General features: G+C 45.0%; 1 protein-coding gene across 3 annotated transcripts in view; it reads left to right on the top strand.

Moving 5' to 3' along the window:
• The first annotated feature begins 8,270 nt into the window (after positions 1-8,270).
• Positions 8,271-23,101, top strand: part of TMEM260 (transmembrane protein 260) — a 69,333-nt gene continuing 54,502 nt past the window's right edge. For all 3 annotated transcript variants that reach the window (XM_075532386.1, XM_075532385.1, XM_075532384.1), the window contains exons 1-3: positions 8,271-8,527; positions 17,356-17,387; positions 18,106-18,257. In XM_075532386.1, the coding sequence (XP_075388501.1) occupies positions 8,386-8,527; positions 17,356-17,387; positions 18,106-18,257 (326 nt within the window). In that variant the 5' untranslated portion in view covers positions 8,271-8,385. The remainder of the gene's footprint in view (positions 8,528-17,355; positions 17,388-18,105; positions 18,258-23,101) is intronic.

Raw genomic sequence — 23,101 nt, 5'->3', positions numbered from 1 at the left:
TCACACACACAGAGGCAGAGGCATATGCACACAGGGATAGAGATACACGCTGAGGCGCACATAAGAAGAGGAAAGGGAAAAGATAGGAGCACACATAGATAATGCCATCAGTCAGATAGGTAAGTGAAGAGATAATAACATAGTTTGGGTTTTGTTTAGTTTAAAAGATGGAGAGAGGTTTTCCACCCAGTTGCCCACACTCTTCTCCTACTGGTCCTGACAGCCCTCTGGGGAAATGAACCTGTCCCCTCTTTCCCTTCTCACGAGGAACTGAAGGTAAAGCAGAGAAAAACATAAGTAAACTTTCAGAGGAGACTTTCCAGTAGAAATGCCATCAAACCTTTGGGAGGTTGATACAGTGTAGTCCTAGGACTCCGCTGAGTGGTAGAACATGTTCCGCCCTGGCAGGGTGACCTCAGTTTTCCGTCTCTATGCTCCCATGTTTCTTGGGTTAATTCTGAGTTTGGACGCATGGTGACAGAAGGACAATTAGAGGAAACATGGGGTGAAAGATTGAGTCCTTACTGGCCACTGTGAGGATGGCCGATGGGGAGATGGCTGGTGGCGCCAAGAGAGGGGGATCTCCTGACTCCTTGTCCCACAGAGCTTGCTGTGGAGATTTCCACCCCTGGGGTTGAAGTAGAGGAGGGAGACATTATACCATAAGGCAAAAATGGAGAATGATGAAAAAGAATAAGATATTTAAGAATAAGAAGCAATGAGAAGTAATGAAAATGAAAAATAAAGCCAAGTATATATGCAGTAAGAAATATATCATCAGCAACAAATGTACAAATGTGCTTGACACAATGGATGGATGGATGGATGGATTGTGATAAGAGCTGTATGAGCCCCAATAAAATGATTTTTTAAAAGAAATATATCACCAGGTATGCTTAATAATTTACTAATTATCACTTCATGTTATAAACTGGAAGAACTAAGTGTGTTAGACAGGGTTCTCTAGAGAAACAAAACCAGGACACATGTTTTTTTTTAAATAGATACAGCATGAAGGAATATAACAGCTATTTAGTCCACACAGAGATACAGAGGACTCAGTTCAACTCACTTCTGTCAAACAGTTAATATACTGGAAGTCCTTCAACTCATGGGGGGCTGCTCAGTCCAAGGTCAAGGAAGCCGACAGCTGAGTCTTCTTTAGAGCAATGCAGGCAGTCCCGCCACAGGCAGCAAACAGCAGGGTGCGTCACCAACAGTCAGCCAGATGACAGGATCCAACAGTCTCCAGCTCAAACAATGTATAAACCAGCAGTGTAGCGAAGCAGGTCTTGAAGAAACCTCATGCTCTAGCAACACGATCCATGGGTTGGGTGTCCCACTGGTAGTGTAGCTTGCAAGTTGAGGCAGAGACCTAGCTAAGGAAGCTGCACCCTGGTCTGATCACTAGAAAGAAAAAGAAAAAGAGGCGGGACTTGCCAAGCCATTTATCTCTTTTCCCTCTAATCAAACTGTGACCTCATTAATCCCATATGTTCTTTTTGGCCATGTTGACACAATAAACCTACCTATCACGCTAAGTAAGTGTCCTAAAGTGCAGCTTGGAGAGAGAAAAAATATCGGGAACTACAAAAGGAGAAGTTCGATGGAAGCCCTAAAAGAAGAGGTGACATGGTAGAGAGCAAATTTTTAGAACATACAAGCTAATAATTTTCCCAAACAAAAGAAATGCTGAAGTTCTGATGGAAAAGAACAAGCAAGTGGCGATCAGAATGGATGAGAAGAGCTCTAGGCCCAGGTCTGTGCTCTCTGCCTCCCTCCCGGTTTTGAAGATGTGTTTGCTTTTTCCTCATGCTTTTAGGATGCATCTGGGCGGTGAGGAGGACTAGAGGGTGATGACAGGGTTCTCATCAGTGGATGCCAGAAAAAAAGACCACAGCTGTCCCTGAGATGGCCAGTTCCATTCGCGAAAATTGCTGAGGAAGGGAAAAAAAATGATAAAAAATTCTAGACCCCCCCCCCCACATCATCACGCAGAATCATAGTGAAATACAAGACAAATACAGATGCATGAAAACCCAGAAACTACTAAGAATGTATTTCCTATAAAAGGAGCAGTGGCAGTGACATAATCTGGTGTCAACGTGCGAAGGGGCGGAGTCTAGTCTGTCAATCAGGTCTTAGTTCGATGACCTCATTTGGAGGCACTATGGAGATAAATAGCTCACTGGAGCCAGATTTTCTCTCTCTCTCTCTCTCTCTTTCTCTCTCTCTCTCTCTCTCTCTGCTTCGTCTTCCTGCTGACAAGACACATGGAGCTACCCTGGAGCACTGGAGCTGGAGGAGCCACATGGAGACCCTTGCCATTGTTGAGATGCTTACAATGCCACTGGATCCACAGGACTTTCCACCCACTGGCCTGTGATCTTCCTGCATTCAGCGTCATTGCATGTGTTTTGTGAGTCTGAAGAAGAATTTATAGACTAATATCGACATATGGGGTAATATCACACTTATGGACTTGATCTGGACTGGGCTGGGATGTTTTCTCAATGTACAATTGCTCTTTGATGTAACGTTCTCTCTTACATACATATGAGTGTCTATGAATTTGTTTCTCTAGTCAACCCAGACTAACACAGGAACCAGAAGGAAAGGCTAGGAGGAAGGAAAAAATGGTGAAAAGGAAAAAAAAAAAAAAGGAAGAGAGAAAAACATTGGTAAATCTACGGATTGCCCTCCAAAGCAATTGCATGCAAATACAAATATTATAATTCATTTACATCCATTTTGCTTATTAATACTACCATTTCTCTGCCTCACCAGCTATTCTGTGGAAGAAAGGCAAGGCTTCCTAGTCCTGTTAAGGAGAGGGTTACATTCCCTGAAACTCCACCCTGCCCTTTAGACTTAGCATCAACACAGGGCAGTGAGGTTTTTGCTTTGTTTCGTTGGTTTACTCGGTTCAGACCCCAGCTGCCGCTTAGATGACTAGTTCGAGTCCTCTTGATCACTTTCTCGGCCTCTGTGTTTACGCTCCCCTTCTCCTCTCTTGCGGTCAGCGTGGACTCTCTGAAACACAAATCCTTTGATAACTTTTAAAGCTCTGATACTTTCCTCAAAGTGTTTTAGAACAGAGAGGTTGTAGGACACTATGACAGCATAAGGCACTAGGAGATCAATTTCAATTTGGTTTTTGCTATTTCAGTTCTTTCTCCTTCCCCTGTGCTTGTGTCTCCTTTGTCCGTGATGCGGAACCGAGAGCGGTTACCAGGAAGGAGACAGTTGCGATCTTGGCTTCCGTTGCTAATGTGGGGCTTCTAGATGGTGCTTGGTTAGCAAGGAGGAGAGGCAGAGCCCAGAGTTCTTTGGCTGATTTTGGAAGTGACTGGGGTGTGAGGAGGCAGAGTAGCAATACCTAGAGACACGAGAAAGATTTCCAGAAATACAAGGTTAATGAGGCTCTGGAGTGAGCGGAGCCCCAGGCGCACTTGCAGACACGCCGTTGAAGGGCTGATGGAGGGTGCTGGGGTAGGAAAAGGGTGCCCGGTGGGCTGCTCTTCAAGTGGGGGAAACCCCATGGACTCAGCGTTCGTACTGGTATTTGTGGCACTTGCTATCAATGTGAACTTGAACAAAGTAGTGGCAGAGGGGACTCTGCCCTGAAGGTCACTGTCTGTGTAAGTCTCCGAGGAGGGCTGGTGGCTCAGTGGTTAAGCACTCAGCTGTGCATCCAGAAGCTGGCAGTTTGAGCTCACCAGGTGCTCTGGGGGAGAAAGAAAGACTTGGCAGTTGGCTTCAACTTGGAATCCCCAGAGAACAGGTCTGCGGTGTCCTACCGGATCGCCGTGCATCACAATCAGCTCAGTGGTAGTGGGTGTGATGTCTCCACGGCTTGTGTGAAATAGTGCTAACATGTTGGGCTGCTAATCAAAAGGTCAGCAGTTTGAAGCCATCAGCTGCTCCTCCGGTGAAAGATGAGGCTTTCCATTTCCATAAAGAGTTGATCTTAGGAAGCCATAGGGGTGGTTCTAACCTGTCTGGTAGGGTATCTTTGAGTCAGAATCGACTCAATGGCAGTGAGTAAGTGAGTGAGTGGTGTTACAGTGGGTTAGGTGACAGGCTGCTAACTTCAAGGTTAGCAGTTTAAACCCACCAGCCTTCAACAGGGGAAATGAGGCTTTCTGATCTGTAAAGATATACAGGCTCAGAAACCCAAAAGGGCAGTTCTCCTCTGTCTTACTGGGTTGATATGAGTCAGAATCACTCAATGGATCAGGCCCACCTTAGTCCTCAAAGTAACACCCTTGTTTCTCATCGGCAGTGGGTAGGAGTGAGATATTGTGGGGGTATGCCAGATTAACAAGGGTTCCAAATAAGGGCAGGGTGAATATCCTGAAAACCAAACAGGGAGGGAGACAAAGTAGAGTACATTTGATTTACTGAGATAAAGTCAATGTTGCCCTTGTGGCTAACGATGCTCTCTGCTGGTCCAGTTGGAATGCTTCCCTGCATCGTGTGCCCCCAGCGAGCTCCTCCCTGCCTCCCCTGTCCTCAACCCGCTCGGCATGAACACCTGGTTTGCTTGCCTGTCCTGTGTAACTCCAGGTCTTTACCCACATCACTCAGCCCCTTCTTCTCCAGGAACCCTCACCTACCACAGCCCCTCCGCTGTGGGCCTCAGCCTCCTTAGAGCCACGTGTGTGACCTCCTAACACTCTGTAGATCCCAACCACAGCCCGCACTCCGCGGGACAGCAATGGCCAGGTTATGTTTTGTATTCTTGCGTGGTGCAAAGGGTTAACTCGCTCAGCTGCTGGGAGGTTCGTGTCCAGCCAGCGGCACCTCCTGAAAGAGACCTAGCGATTTGCTTCTGGAAAACCATCCACTGAAATCCTGGAGCAGAGTTCTACTCTGACTCACTCAGGGTCCCCGTGAGCCGGAGCCACTTCCAGGGCAACTGGAGTTGGTGTCCGGTGCACAGACTCAGCAAGGGCAGACATGATGCCTGCCGACGCGTAAGGGTTCGCCAGGGCATGGCACGTGGCACACAGCAGATGTTTGGGGTGCTGTGAAGAGGGAGCAATAAGAACAGCAAACATCTGTGAGTGCTTACTCTACTTGGGGCTTTGTGCCAAGCCTCTTGCTGCTGTTCAAGAGAGCCCTCGCCGCCCGGCAGCCCATGGTCAGCAAAACAAAATGCTGTTTGTCCTGCACCTCCCCATGGCTGGCTATGTGGTCCAGCTCGCTGTGACTCACAGGACGCTCATTGGCTGATCTTGGAAGTAGATGGCCAGGCTTTTGTCCTAGTCTGTCTTAGTCTGGAGGCTCTACTGAAACCTGCTCAGTGTCAGAGAAGCATGCAAGTCCCCTCCAATGAACAGATGGATGGTGGCCATACATGCAATGCATTGGCTGGGAAACTCCCCCCAAAAGTAAACATTCAGGCACTAGGATCTAGATAATTTATTTCATTCTCACAAATTTATTCCCATCTTAAAGTTGAGAAGTTTTTTTGCTCAGCTAGTAATTTTGAGGACATGCTCAGTCTGATTCCAACCAAACCAAACCAAAACAAATTCACTTCCATCGAGTTGATGCCAACTCATGGTAACCCTATAGGACAGGGTAGAACTGCCCTGTGAGTTTCTGAGACTGTAATTCCTTATGGGAGTAGAAAGTCCCATGTTTCTCCTGAGGCGCAACTGGTGGTTTTGAACTGCTGACCCTGTGGCTAGCAGTCCAACACCTAGCCATTAGGGGCCCTAAGTCTGACTCCAGAGCCCATGAATGTAACCAATATCCTATACGGGTGGCAGGGGTTCTGAAATTGTGTGTGTGGGAGGGGATAGAATGAAAAGATACAATATTTCTCCCCATGAACTTTTCAAAGCCATCATGTATTCCTGCAAGGAGTTGCCAGCCTGCTTCCTAGTAGACTAGGTACCCTATGTTCCTGGGCTCCGGTGAGATGACCAATCTGCCACAAAGCTGACCTCACGCACTCATACCTGACTCCTGCCATCTGCGTGCTGCCTGCTTCGCCATGCTCCCATTCTGTGCTCTTGACCTCCCTCCATCCTCGAGACATGTATGCTCTATGTCATGCCCTTTGCTTCCTAGACATTGCCATCCCCAGGGAAGACTATCAAGTGTCCCAAACCATCTGTGTGTACACAGGAGAATGGGTTCATCCGGGTCTCATCCGTCCCTTAGGTGGTGTATTTGAGTCACAGTAACACTTGTCTCTGGACGAACTCCATGGATTCCTTGTTAGCTGAGTCCACATGTCCCTAAACTATGGCTCAACCAGATTCAACACTCACCGAAGAGTGTTTCCTCCAGGAAAGGACGTCCTGCTCACTGAGCTTGTGGGGGAAAATGAAAGCGCTGGCAGTGGCCTCAACTGCCCAGCCTGCCATTCTCCTGACACCTGACAGATGTCCCACTTGTTCTCAGACACTGTCACCTCAGTGCATCTGGGGCTTACTGTGAACTTGCTGTTAATACCCTTCCAGGATGAGGACTCGATGGCTGTCAGGGCCTTCACCGTGTCCTTGTGGGGAGGGATGCGTGGGAGGACAGGTCTAGGGCATTCTCTAAGAACCTAATGTCAGTTTCAGAAACCCTGGGATGTGGTACGGCTCAGCCTTCCTGAAGTGGCTCCCTTTCCCTAACCCCCTTGAGCCTCCATTCTTCAAAGGAAAGACAATTTCCCACGGGTCTCTCTCCTCCGAGGCTGCCACATTTGAAGGCTTCTCTTTGCTTGGCCTGTTCAGTCTTAAAATCCAGGAAGAAGAATTAGATAATCTATCTCATTTTATTTGTAAAGACGGGGCTTAATCAACACACCCTTCTGAGAGGTAAGGAAAAACATGAAGCTGTCTGTTCATTTTTGAAGCATTGTTGATCCAATGTGAGCCTTCTTCCGACTCCCAATGATTAGTGTGACTATTTTCAAAAGGAGAAGAAATATAGTCTCAGGAAATCCTTAAGATACAGTCTGACACCTTTTTCACTTTTTCCTCTCCAAAATCCAAGATTAGATAGCACCAAGAGACTAACACATTTGGAAACAGTGCCCCAACATTGATGTGGTGTGGCTGAATGACTCTAACCATTTCACATCAAGGAACAGGAGAAGGCTGTATTATGGCTGAAATGGCTGCTGGGTTCTTGATCCTCCCAGACTGCCATCCATGAATTCCAGTGAGCTGCTCTCAAGTTGACCCCCAACTCATGGTGACCCTACATGTGTCAGCATAGAGGTATACGCCATAGGACTTTCTATGGTTATTTTTTTTCTAATGTAGATCCCCACGCCTTATTTTGGAGGTGCACCTGGGTGGACTCAAATTCCAAGCCTTTCAGCTAGCAGCCTGGCAAGTGAACTGTCTGCATTGCTCCAGGATAACACTGAATGGGATATATATATATATATATATATATATATATATATATATATATATATATATATATATATACTACTTGTATGGATACTCATTTAATTAATTTCATCATGATTTAAAACATAGATCTGATCCTATGTTTCAAGACAAGGACACGGTTCCTAGGCTGTAACTTTTTACAAGAGTAGAAAGCCTCATAGTTCTCCCACAGGGTTGCTAGCAGTTTCAAACTGCAGACCTCACAGTTAGCAGCCCAACTCGTTACCCACTGCACCATCAAGGCACACAACCTACAGGGTATCTTCTGAAGGTTGGACAAAACGAATGGTGGCGAACGTTTATTGCAGGTAGCCCTAGTAGTATAATGGGTACCTACACACAGCTGCAACCCCAAGGTGAAGGATTCACATCCACCATCTTCTCTTTGGGAGACAAACACGGCGGCTTGCTTCCATAAGGATTTACACCCTTGGAAGCCCTGCAGAGCAAGGTCACTTAAAGTGGGAGTCCACCAGATGGCAAAGGTTTGGAGGCTGGGAGGCTAGCTTGCTCAGTCTTTCTGTGTAGTTCCACCCCAGGCCACAGAGGGCGGTAAACACCGTTCTTCACTGTTTCCAGCCCTGCGTCGCTCTAGCAGAACATACCAAGTTAGTACGCGGGGGGCACTCTTCCTAGAGATGGTCCACTTGTGCCCAGCCTCGTTTTCTGGAGAGATTTTTCCACTTCCGTAGTTCGTTACTTTAAAGAAGACTGTGAAGTCATAAGCCCCCTCCCACATGTTGAGAGTTCCCGGAAAGCTTTCGGGGCTGTTTCTGGCGCAGCCTCGTCCCCTTCTCCCCGCCCTCGCGGAGGATGCTGCGGTCCGACCTGCGCCGCGGGACCCGGAAGTCGCCGCGGCCGCCCGCCCGCCCGCCCGCCCGCCCGCCGACCGTGCTCGCGTCTGCACCGGGGAGCGCCCTGCTGCACCGCGGCCGCGGGGGCCGCCGCTTCCTCCTTCCTTCTCCCTCTCCGGCCCATGGGTCTCCATGGAGACGGCGGGGACCCGGCTCAGGGGCGGGCAGCCCGGGCGGGCCTCCTGGGCAGCGTCGCCGTGTTCGCCGCCGTGGCCACCGTGTTCACCCTCACGCTGCCCCCGTCGGTGCCCGGGGGAGACTCGGGTAAAGTACTCTCAGAGTCGGCTTCCTGCGCCTCTCCTCCGCTCCTGGAGCGGCAAGGGCAGCGCCTCTTCAGGAGGGGCCTCTGGTCCTCCAACCTTGGCCCCTGCGCGCCACATCTGAGCCCGGGCTCGCCACCTGCCCACTTGTGCCCTGCCCAGGGGGTTGCGTCCGGCGCCCACTGTCTATACCCCACCCCCATTGTAAACTCTGGTTACTTTCGCTCTCTGGCTTTGGTTTCGCTTGGTAGAACCTAACGACCTCTCCACGTCCTGAGGTCATTATTCTGTCCCTAAATTTTCGCTTTCCAATACTGTAGTACTCAATGTAGTGCTCAGAACAAGGCTCCTGGACAGTGTTGTGTGCGGGAGAGATTAATCACAGCCATTACTGGCTAAACAAGGACACGGTAACTAGTCATGATTAAGCAGGGACATGTGGTTGAGCGTAGGAACGGGTTGTGGCCAGGTCAGAATGGCAAACCAGGACGGGCCGCTGCAGGAGGTGACATTTCAGTTGAAACCAGAACCAGGAGAACCAGCCACTCGGAGACTTAAGAGAAATTTGGTTTGGGTCTGGTTTCCACAGCTACCCTAAAGGACAGAGCAGAATTGCTCCTTGGAATAACTGCTCAGGAAGGTTTCTGAGACGGTACATTTCTGCAAGAGTAGATGCCCAGGCCTTTCTGCCTGCTGCTCTGTAGCCCCCAGTGTGCACACACTGGGGAGTGGGCATGGGCGCAGATGAAGCTTAAAGGGGGCTGCTTGAGTTTTCACTCGGGCCACTGCTGTAATGTGTCCTTGATTGATTTGTATTGAGATGTCAATGCGCACTGGGTTTTGTGTGCCTGCAAAATTAACTTACGCAGTCATACCTAGCCATGGCCAATAATTTTGTCACTCCTGTAAACTCAGTGAGAATGAGAAAGAAATAGAGTGTCAGGGTTAGTAGTTTTTCTCTGCTGCATTACAAACCCAAGCCAGACTCACTGCCCTCAAGTCAGTTCCAGCTCAGTGACACAGGAGCAGACTGTCTCATCGTTCTCCCAAGGATCCGCTGGTGGGTTTAAACCGTATGCCTTGAGATCAGCAGCCTGATGCTTAGCCCACTGAACCACCAGGGGTCTTTTGCTACATAGCAAACTACCCCAAAATGTAAAGATTCAAACATTTTTTTAATCTTAGTTTCTGTGGGTTAGGAATCTGGGGGTGGCTGAGCTTGGTGTTGTGACTCAGGGTCTCCCAAAAGGTTTTAATCATGGTACGGGCTGGACTCAAGGCCCAATGTGGGAAAGAGCTACTTCCAAGCTGGATCTTGTGGCCATTGACTGATGACATCAATTACTTGCCATGTGGGACTTTCCCAGGATGCCTGGCTCCTCCCAGAGAGACTGCCATCTCCCTAAGTCTGATGCCTCCATTCTCTTGCAGCCCCATTTCTTCTGCCTTTATCTTAGTCTTAGACGTGAGTCGATAAATCCAGCCACATTTAAGGGAGGGGGATACACAAGAGGCGGTTGGTGGGCATCTTTGAGGTGGGCCATCACATTGAGGATCCTTGGTGGTCTGTTTTCAAATCATTAACTCCCCCCTTTCTCTCGGGTCTGTTGGATGCACAGGGGCAGCGGATCATTAGTGTATGTGGGAAGGACCTTACACATATTTCCAAGGCGCATACTGTTGTTAGGTGCCATAAAGTCCGGATTCATAACAACCCTATGTACAAAAGAACACAGTGCAGCCCGGCCCTGCACCATCATCACAATCATTGCTGTGTTTGAGCTCTGTGTCAGACAGTCTCACTGGGCGTCTTCCTCCGTGAACACATCCAAAGTCAGTGAAGTCTCACTATCTTTCTTTCTAAGGATCACTGTGCTTATGCTGCTTTCAACCCAGTACCCCCACCCCCTGCCCCCTAGCCATTTCTGACACTGGAATAATAGTTGCTGTTCCTTGACTTTCAGTTGCCTCATGTGAAAGATGGACAATGAATAAGGAAGACCAAAGAAAGCATGCCTTTGAATCATGGTGTTTGCGGAGCGTTATATTAAACAATAGAAATAACTTTCTAGTTGTAAAACTCATGATACTCAGAGATTAGGTAGCACTGTATCTTTCAAAAAATATCGGATACTTTTCTTTGAATGATTGAGCCAGAAATATGACAGTGAGGCGAAGAATAGCTATAGCAAACCAAAAAACCCACACTCACTGCCACTGAGTCAATCCTGACTCCTAGTGACCTACCTTATAAGACAGGGTCCAACTGCCCCGTGGATTTTTGGGACTAACTCTGAGGGAGTGAACAACCTCCCTTTCTTCTGCATAGCGGCAGCTGGTGGTTTTGAACTGCTGACCTTGCGGTAAACAGGATAGCAGTGCATAACCACTATGCCACTTACTGGATACTTGCAATGTGCCAGGCACTGTTCCAGGTGCTTTATGTGCATTGCCTTATTTAATCCTCCCAGCCACCATACAAAGCAGGTACTCCTAGTAGACGCTGCACTGTGGTACAAAATCATCCAGCTAGTAAGTTGAGCACTGGGGGTGGGGGGCAGCAAACACATGTTCTGAAGAAGGCACATGGGCCACTTCCTCCCTGGTTTTGCTGGCTCCATTCCTCTTCCTCTTCCTGTCCCTCCTGCCTTCTGAGCTTTGTCCCTGTGTGCCCTCTTGATCTCCTGTGGCTGCTTGGTGTAAGGAATTCCTACTTCCTTAGGGTTATTGTTCCTCTTATAGGCCCATCTACGAGTTGGCTGAAAGTTGGTCTCAGGGGTGAGCTCTGTCCCAGGCTTTAAGGGTGTCTAAAGACGCAGTAGTCTTGAGTAGTAGCCTATCCGATCAGTAAGCCTGGTCTTACCGTTTTGAGTTGTGTTCCACATTTTCCTCCTCCTCTACCCTGGACTGCCTACTATAAAACCTTTTACATACAGTGGTTAGCTATTGTAGCCAGTACCATCTAGCTGTTCTGGTTGTAGAGACTAGGGTTGAGGTATTTAATCCAGTGTTCCCTCCTGGGGTGCACTGGAATGATCCAAGAGGGTTGCAAAATCAGATGCTTACACTATCCTGGATTGTGGGCTGAGTTATTTCTCCTCTGAAATGGGCGGAAGGACAAACAAGTCCTTTCAGGAACCTAGGGTGCAATCCACTGATCCTTTGGGCCACCGGTTTGCTTGTACCTCTGATTTACATCAGTCTTCTTTGCTCCCGACAGGGAGAAGGCAGTAGTTGGTTGCCCAGTACATGACCAGTCAGTTTAAGACCCCAGGTGCTGCTCACCAAAGTAGAATGTAGAGCTTTGGCTTTGTGAACTCTTATCAAATTGACCTTCATGGTCCCCCAGAGAAACTTGATCTCTTAAACCTCTACGGTGGCATAGTGACTATGCAGTGGGCTGTAAACCACAAGGTCAGCACTTTGAAACCACCAGCCTCTCCTCCAGAGAAAGATGGAGCTTTCTTCTTTTACATTCTTGAAAGATCACTGAGCCAGGTCCACCCTGTCCCGTAGGGTCACTGTGAGTCGGTATTGACTCGATGGTGGTGAGTTTGAGCTTAATTTGTCAAAGAATTTCATGAAGTGTTTTGTTAAATTTGCCATGACATACACACATGGCGATCTTTGAAGTTCATTTAAAGTCTCAGATTGCTTCTTTGGCTCTGGTGATACTGTGTTCACCCTCACGCACAATAAAGTTTCATACTTTGAGTTTCCAACTCTCTAGGTGTTCCAGTTTGTTCAGTTTGAAACTAAATTAGTGGTTACTTCTAATATTTACCTTCATTTTTTGAAAATAATAAATTTCTAAGTATATGCTAGCATGGAAAATCTGCATAGGCATATCATTGTAAATTTACTTGCATAATACTTGAATGTACTTCTTAAATGTTTGTGTTTATGGAATATATTTTCTATCAATAAACAGAACCCATTACAAAATGCGTATAAAAGCATGCATTCTTTTTCTTCCTTATAAGTCTTGAGTTCTCTTTAAATCCATCGCATTGTGTGGCCTTGGTAAACTTGTTTTTGCACCACATGTATTCCATGTATAAAAAGAGCGAGGCTCGGGATGGTCAGAGCCCTGCGGGCGGGGTTAGGAATCCAGGCCCCACTGCTATTCTTGGGGCGCATACATTAGCTTACAGAGTTGTTTGCACAGTCTGAAGATTGTTGTCTTAGCAGGGAGAAGGAGCCCGGTGACACGATGGATTAGGCATTGGGCTGCTAACCCACCCCGCTGCTCAGATGAGAAAGATGAGGCTGTCTGCTCCCGTAAAGATGTACAGACTCAGGAACCCTGTGTCGGGTCACTGTGAGCCAGAGTCCATTAGTTAATGGGCAGTTAAAAGACGATGTACAACAAAGTGAACTGGTGTTCTGGTTTAGCTGCTGTGGGTAATTAATAGACGATGTATAACATAACGTGAACTGGTGCTCGTGTTTAGCTGCTAAGTCTCACTCATTGGGACCCTATAAGACAGATAACTGCCCTGTAGTTTATAAGGCCATAAACCTTGTGTGGTTTATGGCCACTAAGCAGTGTGGTTCTCAAGCTTGCTTGTCCTTCATCTGCAGTGCTGCCTTGGAAGCTTAGGGGCTCCTTGGGTTGGGTGATCAAGGAATCCTCACTTTGAAAGAGCAAGCGGGCACTTGGGATGCAGATCGAGAACTCCAAGGAGACCTTGGGGTGAAGGGTGGGGAAGCAGGAACCCAGAGGCCCAGTGACATTAACTGCTGCTCCTTTCCTCGTTTCTCATCCTTCCACTCCATTAATGCCGACAGCAGCAGTCCCCACCAGCTCTTTATCAAGGGCACATTTACAGGCCTTGAGCAGCATCTACTTTCCTATCGAGGTTGTAGCTGAACATTTTGTAATAGTTGATGAAGGGAGGAAGTTTGTTACATTCTAGATTTCTCTCTTTCCTAACAACTCCAGCAAAGACCACTAGCATATCGACTTTTTGAGTGGTGAAAGAAGCTAGAGAAAATAGTATATTAATGTTAGCATCATGTATTCAGTATCTCAATGTTAAGTGTATGTCTAAATAATTAAAAAACAAAAGCCACAAACATAAGCCAACTGCTGTCAAATAGATTCCAATTCATAACTATATAGACAGTTTCCAGGGCTGTAAATCTTTATAGGAGCAGTCATATTTATTCCTTTAAGCAGATGTTGAGTTTGAACTGCCGACCTTGTGGTTAGCAGTCTAGCACTCAACCCACTAGCACCACCAGGGCTCCAGTAATAGAGGATCGTGGCTAGTGACTTTGGAATTGGTCACGTACATGTACTTCATAGCATGGAGACCTCATGGCACCGCAGTTTAGCACCCTACTACCCGAAAGTTAGTGGCTTGAATCCTTCAAGCACTTGCTTGGCAGGAGGAAGATGTGAGAATCTCTTGCTTCCTTAAAGAGTACAGCTTGGAGACCCTGGGGGCAACCCTATCTTACCGGATATGCTGCAAAGTCAGAATCAACTCCACAGCAACAGGTGTCCTTCAGAGCACTGCAGAAAGACACGAGCTTGCCTGGAGACCAAAGACATTAGGTAAGCTCTGGACCAGTCCGGAAGGGAGGGCCCTGGTGGCACAGCAACTTGAACCCCAGCTGCTAGCCAAAAATGAGCCGTTCCTCACAAGAAAGGCGTGGCCCACCGCAGAACCACTATGCCACAGTAGAGGTTAAACGAGCAAGTTTCTCTGGGGTGCCACCAAGGTCAATTGACAAAACCTCAGTTTGTTTCCATTAAGGTTTATGACCTTATCAACTCTAGGGCAGTTCTCTGTTTTATAGGGTCCCAATGAGTGAGACTTGCGTTAGTGGAAGCCAGTTGTAAAACCACCCTCCCATCCTGGCCTAAAACTAAGGAGCCCTGGTGGCATAGTGGCTTATGTGTTGAGCTGCTAGCACCCAAATACACCAGCTCCTCCTCCTCTCTGCTCCCATAAAGACTGACGGCTTCAGGAACTCCCGGCAGGTCCCCCCTGCCCTAGAGGGTCTCTAGAGCTGAACTGCCCTCCATGGCAGTGAGTTTGTTTTCTCTTGGTTTGAGCAAAAACTGCTAAGAGCACACTCACCTTTTACAGTATTAGAAATCAACACCCCTTTTAAACATTTTCCAAACGTTTACAAATTTCTTCTAAAAATAACAACTGATACCTTGTAACACTAGGTTTACAAGCATTATCTTACCCCTCTGTGGGCATGCATCAAATGGACACATGAGCGAAACTGCTACACATTTTCTTGAAAAAGCAACTTGCCGTATATAATTGAGTATAAGTTGAGTTTTTCAGTATATTTTTAATGCAGTTTTTGTGGTCAAATTAGGTGCCTCAGCTGATATTCAGGTAGGCTTATACTCGATTATATATGGTAATTTAAAACTTACTATCAACATATAAATGAAAATGTGTTAGTACATAAAAGAGAAGCTGATACCAAGGGCTCAAATAGAAAGTCAATGTTTAGAAGATAATGATGGCAACATATGTACAAATATGCTTGATACAATTGACGTATGGATTGTTGTAAGAGCCCCTAATAAAATCCTAAAAATATATACACATATATATGTAACATATTTGAGATACTGAGTTTGATGTATCTTAAGGGGGGGGGGTCCATATGACAATCTCATGGCATTGTGTTTTTATATTTGGTGTTACTTTCTAAGAACTTACTGACTTATGTTTCTATTTATTAGTGAGGTAATGCTCATGAAAGAAACTGATCTCCTGGGATTCATAGTTTACATTCACAGCAAATTAACCAGTATCTGTAGAGATAGGCATACCACACAGAGAACTTGAGATTAGAAGGCTTAGAAGAAAATGAATTTGGATATATATGTGTCTCATCCGAGAGCTAAAAGTCAATATAAATGGTAGGAGGTAAATGTAAACAGTTTCTGCAGTTTTCTTTTAGGAAATCAAAATGCGTCAAAATGATGCATGGAAACCTAGTGTTAAAAGTAAATAACATAAACAATACCTTTAGCCCATATGTTTTCTTAACTCTAGAAACATGAATTCTCCAGAATACATATATATGCTTAAAATATATCTCCTTAGGAACTTGACCTAAATGAGCACTATCTGACATTGTGCAATGGGTTTTCTAGGTGCACTAGTGACGCAACGCTTGGCAACTAGCCAGGCAGGCGGTGGCTCAAGCCCACCCGTGGTTTCACGGGAGCAGAGGCCTGGGGACTCGCAGCCTGGGAGATGCCACGCAGAGTTGGGCTCTGTGATGCGGGCTAGCTGGGGCAGAGCCCACACAGCAAGGCCAACACCTGGGGCTTCCACGGGCACCTGAGCCCTTCACCTCTGGGTCGCAAGGGGCCGGCTGACGGTGGGCTGGCCTGGGAATGGCGCGATGTTGCTCTTGCAGCTGCCCCCGACCTTTCCGAAGCCTCGTGTGTGCAGGGCTGCACTTGGTTCTTGCTGTCGGCCAGAGGAGGAAGGGGGCGGCGAGAGACGAGAGGGACCAGTTAGGCCCCACGTGCAGCGGTCTAAGTAAATGCTGCCGCCAGATTCTGGAGAAGGCGCCCTGCGGATGAATGCTGCGGGTGGAGGAAGGCCAGGTGGGCGCTGGTGGTGTGAGGAAAAGTGCCCGGAGCAAATGGCAATTGAACCAGGCCTTGACGGACAGGGGAGTGCGCAGGAAACGATTCCAGAGAGAAAACCGGTGAACACGGGCAACCCAGGGCAGCGCCCCCGCGGAGCAGGGAGTGCTCCCCAGATGGGAGAGGAGGGGCCTGCCCCCCTGGGTGGCACCTGTGACCCCTTCATCAAATGGAGGACAGAAGGCAGGAGCTATCAGCCTAGGGAAAACCTAACTACCTCCAGAGAGTGTTTTGTTTTTCTTTTGTGGGGCGGGGATGGGGGGAGGGTGTCAAGGTGTGTAATAAGCGACTTTGATATGCAAATGAATGGAGGGCGAGTATCAATCTACTTTACCGCTGTAGCCTAAGTCCCGAGAAGGGGCGCTCCAAACTGTGTGTGGGGCGTTGGGGCTGAAGAGTATCGCTCACCGTGGACAGGGAAAAAATGAACGATAATGCATTTCTTTCCCAAATAGTAACTTTCATAAATCACTTGTCAATTGATATTGATTGATTTCCTACTGCTTGTGCGCGCCCGCAGGGCAGTGCAGAAGAATAAACCAGAAACAATGGCTGGACACTTGACACGGGGCCTAACATGGACAGTGAGGGAGTACCTAATGTCGGTGAGCAACTACGAAGGAGGGCTGTGTGGCAATATAATGGTTTATTGATTTGGAAAAGGAAAACTGTGCCTGGCAGAGCATAACAAAGCAACCTGGAGTGAAGAAACCTTGCAACGGACTCCCCTTTGTCCAGCCTAGTTAGTCTGGAGAAGCTATGCAATGCCAAGGTCAGCAATGCGGGTATCTTACTCCGAGTGCGTACACGCACGCTCTCCTTAGCTTACAATGGAATCCTTCTAGGTGGTTTTGTGCCACGTCCTTGAGGGATGTTGTATACTTTGAAGCAGTAACTGTAGATTTACAAGTGAAAGCCACTCTCCCAGGATGGAGAATGGGCATTTTTATAAACTGAAACTCACCTGTATTTCCATCGGCCAGTTGTTAGGAACTATCAGATAGTTTGTTCAGTGAGAACTAAGGGAGAGCATGTCCTTTCACTGTCCCATGCTGTTAAATCTCTATAGATTCACAGTTTTATCCAGTGAAATTAATGCAAAACCCCAATGCAAGCATTCGGATTTTGAGAACTTTGGAGGAGTGTCATTTTCTAACAGTAATTATTGGTTTTACATTATTTTTTCACAGGGGAACTGATCACCGCCGCCTCTGAGCTCGGAGTAAGTATTCGTTTTATTGTTTAATCAATGCTCTCATTAACAGTTTTAGGAATTAAGAAAGTTTAATTAAGCATGGAGTAAAGTAGATTAATTTATTTTTCAAACCCCAGTTTTTACTAACTTATAAGTACAGTATGTGACAATTTACTCTAAGTTCTAAATCCAATTAAACGAAATTATAAAGCAAAGCTTTTGCTATATATACAGTAGCTGGCTTATTATCACCCCAAATTTTGTATAAGCTGTGGAGAATAAAGTAAATCGGGTTAACGCTTTTAATAAGTTTATTATTTAATAAACTTTATTATGGTGTGTGATCCCCTTAGGCAAGACCTTAGGACTGTCAGCTATGGTAATCCGATAGCAGTGTGGTCTTTTAACTTTCCCATGGAGAGGACATTGCAGAACCCGCTTTCCCTCCCCACAGCCTTTGCAATGACCCTAATGTAGTACTGTGAGCCCAGAGAACGGATGGCGTACCGCCTGACAATGAACTCCATCATCCTTTCTCTGGGTAATGCGCCATGTGATAGAAGCTGCCAAGTCCACTAAAGAAAATATGTGTTTGTATTGGCAAAGGGGATTACACTGGGAAACCATTATGGAAACATTCAGCCATGGTGCTTGTCTGAGGAGCACCGCTACTTTTCAATGAAAGCTAGCGTGGCTTCTCCTTCCCCAGACGAAAACTTTCTAACTGTTGCCCGTTTTTCCGAAGGTTGCCCATCCTCCTGGCTACCCTTTGTTCACACTGATGGCAAAACTGGCCATTGTACTGTTTCCTTCTGGTTCCGTTGCCTACCGGGTCAATCTTCTCTGTGGCCTGTTTGGAGCAGTCGCTGCAGCCTTACTCTTTTTCACCGTTTTCAGGTAAAGTTGTGGATAACCCCACATTAATCTTGCTTAATTGGAGATGCAGCGCTCTTCCGGCCCGAGGAAGTGAAATTTAATCCCCACCCCCACCCCCTACCCCACCCACACACCCAGATTACAAAATAGGCTATCAATGCTCATCCAGTTGTTGCTGGGTTTAGACACCCTCCTATGATTTTGCGTTCCCAAGTTTGCCGTGACTTCTTATGCATCTGGTTCGTCTGTGTTTCCCCTCACCAATGGTTACATGCAGTTGGTTCCGCTTCACGTCGTGGAGTGGAGGTGTCACCAGCTCATTATCACAATTCTCTGGTTAGGCAGAACTAATGAGGTTTGTCATTTTATGAAGATGCAGATGGGCCAGTTCAGTTTAACAATATGAAGTTCATCGTTTTAGTAAATGGGAAATATCATTTAATTAATCACAGTATTATTGATGGACAGGTGCCAATCGGGTCTGGTGGTAATATCTAATTATATTTGTAGTCTAAACATTGACATATAGATATATATATATGAAACTATTAGCTGAGGAAATCAATTTGGGATGTGCCTTTAGTAATGTTTCATTTTGCTCCATTATAGTTCTAAGGAAGGTGGGCAGACAGAGCCCTTGCACTTCATGGATGGAAGTCTTCTTCAGGGTGCTTTTTAAAACTCAGTCCTTACTTTAGGTTGTTGGTAAACTCATTTGTCTTCGATATTTCTCTTTCTCCCACATTCATAACTCAGTTGAATATGTGCCTAAAAGGATTATAGTGAAAAATGCAAATTCTATTTTGGTACAGAGGAAAATGAAAGCACTTCTTAAAAACACTGTTGCTGATTTTATTATAAAAACAAAGTTTTTGCTTATAAATATATTATAATTTGTATAGGCGTAATTTCAAATTAAATATTTGGAGACTAATATTTTTAGTAGTGTTAGAGTCATAACGCTGTCCTTCAGCTAAATTGTTTCTAAATCTCCTTATTATACATGGAATGATAAAAGCTGACATTTTGATTCTAAAATTTGCTTTCAAATCTGTTGAAAGCTTTCAGATTCAAATATTCTTAAGTTTTAATCATTTGCCAAATGTTTATCTATATTATTTAATTTATTTCTATTTTAGTCTTACCGATTCTGAGTGATGGCTAAACCTTTAATTAAGCGTGAGCTATTTAAAACAAGATCTCTTTTTGTACTGATCAACGTTATGGATGATTTTTAATTAATGTTTTATTTTTAATGAATGCTTTCTTTTTATCAGAGTGGCTTGAGTAATCTTTGTTAGAGTTCTTCTTTCTGAATCTTTCATAATTAAAATTCTGTCAGAATCTCCTCTAGGAAAAAACTGATTTTATTTTAAAACCGTCTAGGATGAAATTTAGAACTTTCCTTTTCTGTAGTTGATGGATGCATTATGAATTTTCCTAAGATATTTTAAGAATAGAGACACATTAATAAAACTAATATTTTGATGAATACTTAATATCCATGTCTATATTTTAGCAGATTCTTTAAATAAAATATATTTTCATGTTAATCAACTAAATGTAAGTAGCTAGTGTACATATAAATAGTGTTTTGTCTTCTAAAACCTTTTCATGTTTTTCAACATATTAAGTGCTGATACCATTCTACTTGAATTATTATATTAGATAATGGATTTTAGGTTAACATCCGAGCCTGCAAACCCTTTTCTTTTAAGATAGTCTTAATGATATATACATATATTTATATATGTGTGTTTTCTTCCTGACTTGTACTTTAAATTGGAACCCTTCATTTGATAAAACTGGATATTTCAGTGGCTTTAATATTAGAGTACTTTGGAAGTAAAAATGTGCGCTTTTTTTTCCCAGAAAAGGAATCCAACAATATCATATCATCTCTTACATACATTTGAATGTGAAAATACTTCATTATTTTGAATACAAATAATTGACAAGGTACATGTCCTTTGGGAACAACCCAGTTCAAGTGGCAAATCTGTTTTGTTCAACAATAGACACCCTTCAGAAGGGAGCAAGCCATCTCTATGGTAATGGGACTAACAGTAGCCTATTGATTGAGCGGAAGAAGACATTATACAATGTCAGCTGGCTTGTTACAATTTCATTTGTTGTATGACCTGAACTTAACCTTTAAAACCTTCCTTCTGCAAGCATAAACCCAGCAGCAGGACGGCGTTCGGCTGGCCATTACAGCCACAGCTTCTTCCCGGTCCCCTTGTCCTGGAAATGCACTCCTGTGCAGGTCCGCTCCTTTGTCAGCGTTTGTTTAGGACACATTTCACTACTTTATTCGTTTACAGACAGAATCATAATTCCATTTTGTTCTTGAGTATTGAAGGGTGTTGATCCAGGAAACAGTTTCTTCTCTCCACTCCCCACCCCCCCAATCACTTAAAAGAACATTACAGTGCACGTAGGATTAGTACTGACTGGCGTGCGGTAAATTAATTCTTTTAACAGGTTTAAGGTTTTTTTTCCCAGGTAATTGTTCACATAGCATTCACTATATTTAGCTCTTGGGGTAGACATAAAGACCTTCTGTACCTTTTAAACAAAGATTGCATTTCAAAAGCAAATTTCTGTTTAAATGTGTTGATGTAAAAAGCTCTGTTGGTTTTTTTTTTCTCCCTCCTTCCCCCCTCCCCGCCTCCCCGGTAAACATGACTTAGATTGAAAGAGCAATTTATTTGTTGTTTCCAATTACGGTGTAATTTTTGCTTTTCTTGCATCTTTTCCCTTGCTTCTAAAAGCTGTACGATGTCATTAACACTGCATTTTTGGTCAATCTTTCTTAATGGTTCCCAAGACCGCGGCTAGATGTGTTTTGCGCGGATGGGGAAAGCAGCGCCCAGAAAGCTCTCTGCCTGCGGTAGTCTATTGAATGAAAAGTACTAAGAGTGTGACCGTTGTTTCTCTAGGGACTCATTTATGGGTTTTCCCCTTCTGGGGGCATTATTTTTAAGGCTTTATAAGCATTTAAGCATTATATTCCCCTTTCCTAACCCTTTGCAATACAGTTGATTTTAACTCATAGCAACCAATAGGACAGAGTAGAACTGCCCCATAGAGTTTCCTAAACTGAAACCGCCCGGAAGCAGAGTGCCACGTCTTTCTCACACAGAGCAGTTGGCAGGTTTGAACCACCAACCTTTCGACATGTCGTCCTGTGGTTCACCATTTGCACCACCAACGCTCCTTAAGCAATAATTTAGGGACATTTCATCTAACTGATTTCACTTCTATGAAATATATGAAATCGTGTTCATTTTATTCATGTGTACATCTGTGTAGTTAGGACTGTGTCCGTCACACAAGCAGTGACTTCTAGAAACAAGGATTTTCTCTTTTGGGCCCTTGAAAGAAGGCTCCTTTAAATTTGATCATAGGATGATATTTAAAGTATGATGTCCTATTTGAAATCCTCAAAACTGATTTGCAAATGAGGTAGCCTAGATCATTATTCTGCGTGCCATTTAACACTATTTGAAGTGTACCATTATCTCCTAAGGAGCATCTCACTAGGTCTTATATGCTAAATACAGGACACCACTGCCATTTGACATCTCCCTGTTCCCATTTCATGTGTTCGGGTGTCACTGAAACAGAGTGGCCTACGCTGACAGCATCGTATAAAAAAATCATTTGCCTCTGGGAAAATTTAAATTGTCTGTGATCTCAAAAGAGGGCATAGCGCGTATCATTTCTTAGGGTAGTTACAGGCCAAGATATATGCCCTCCACGTGGGGGTCAGGAGAGCCTTTTCAGACAATTACAGACCAAATGGAAGAATTCATTCAGCAGTTTTGTCCGGCATTTTGTAAACTAGAACAAACAAACAAACAAATCTTTGTTATTGTTTACTTTTATAATACAAGCTCCGAGCTCATTTTAAAGACCGTCAGAGTTAAAGCCTTGAGCACTAAATACGCAGTCTATCAAATATCTGCCCCCCCCCCCCAAAAAAGTGCCATTTCAGGAAACTTACAGGAACAGCTTTCAAGCACCAGGACAATTGTACTAGTATGAGACCAGATCGCTTAATGTCAAGCAGGTGACCTAGAATATGTGAATGTCAACAGTCATTAAAAGTATCTGGATAAACTATGCTTACAAAAGAAACTTAACGGTCAATTTCAGTTGCAGATGGTTATCTCTTGGCAGATTGTTTTGTGATTTTTTTCTCGTTTTTTTTCTGTTGTTCGGGACTCATATGTTTGTAAGCACTATGTTGCTGCTGAGAATTAGTTTGGTGAAACTTTTGGAAACCAAACACTTGATTCTGTGCAGTCTGACAGCTGTTCTTCTGCTGCTGCTGAAAGTCCATCCAGTACAGAATCAAACATTAAAATGCCGCACCTGAGAGGATGCACAGTCTCCTGCGTAAGGGACATTGGGATTTTCCAGCTTAGAGGGTCTTTCAGATTATTGCCATCAAGAATAAGATGAGGCACTTCCTAATTTCAAAAGGGACTATGCATAAGGAACAAATTGTCACCAAGTTGCTTTTTTTTTTTGTAGCTGAAGAAGAATGGCAAACACTGGAGCATTAATTTCCAGTCAGGAGAATATCTGTCTTGATCCCTGGTTAATTGATCATACATTTCTCTCATACTTGTCTTAAAATTGCATTGACTCGGACTGGTTTAAGCACATTAAGAGCTGGGCTCATTTGCATTTTCTTCTAAGTGGAGGGACATATAAGGCTGAAATAGCAGCGCTTCATTTGGAGGGTGGGGAAAGCAGGACACAAACTCTTTTTTTTTTCCTAAAGACTGTAGCGTCCTTTCTGACAGCTAGTCGGAGTTAGAATTAGTTCAAGGAAATGTTAATAATGCACTGCC

This window comes from Tenrec ecaudatus, chromosome 14, assembly GCF_050624435.1.
Source record: "Tenrec ecaudatus isolate mTenEca1 chromosome 14, mTenEca1.hap1, whole genome shotgun sequence".
Classification (NCBI taxonomy): Eukaryota; Metazoa; Chordata; class Mammalia; order Afrosoricida; family Tenrecidae; genus Tenrec; species Tenrec ecaudatus.
This window is presented reverse-complemented; position numbering and strand designations above follow the sequence as displayed.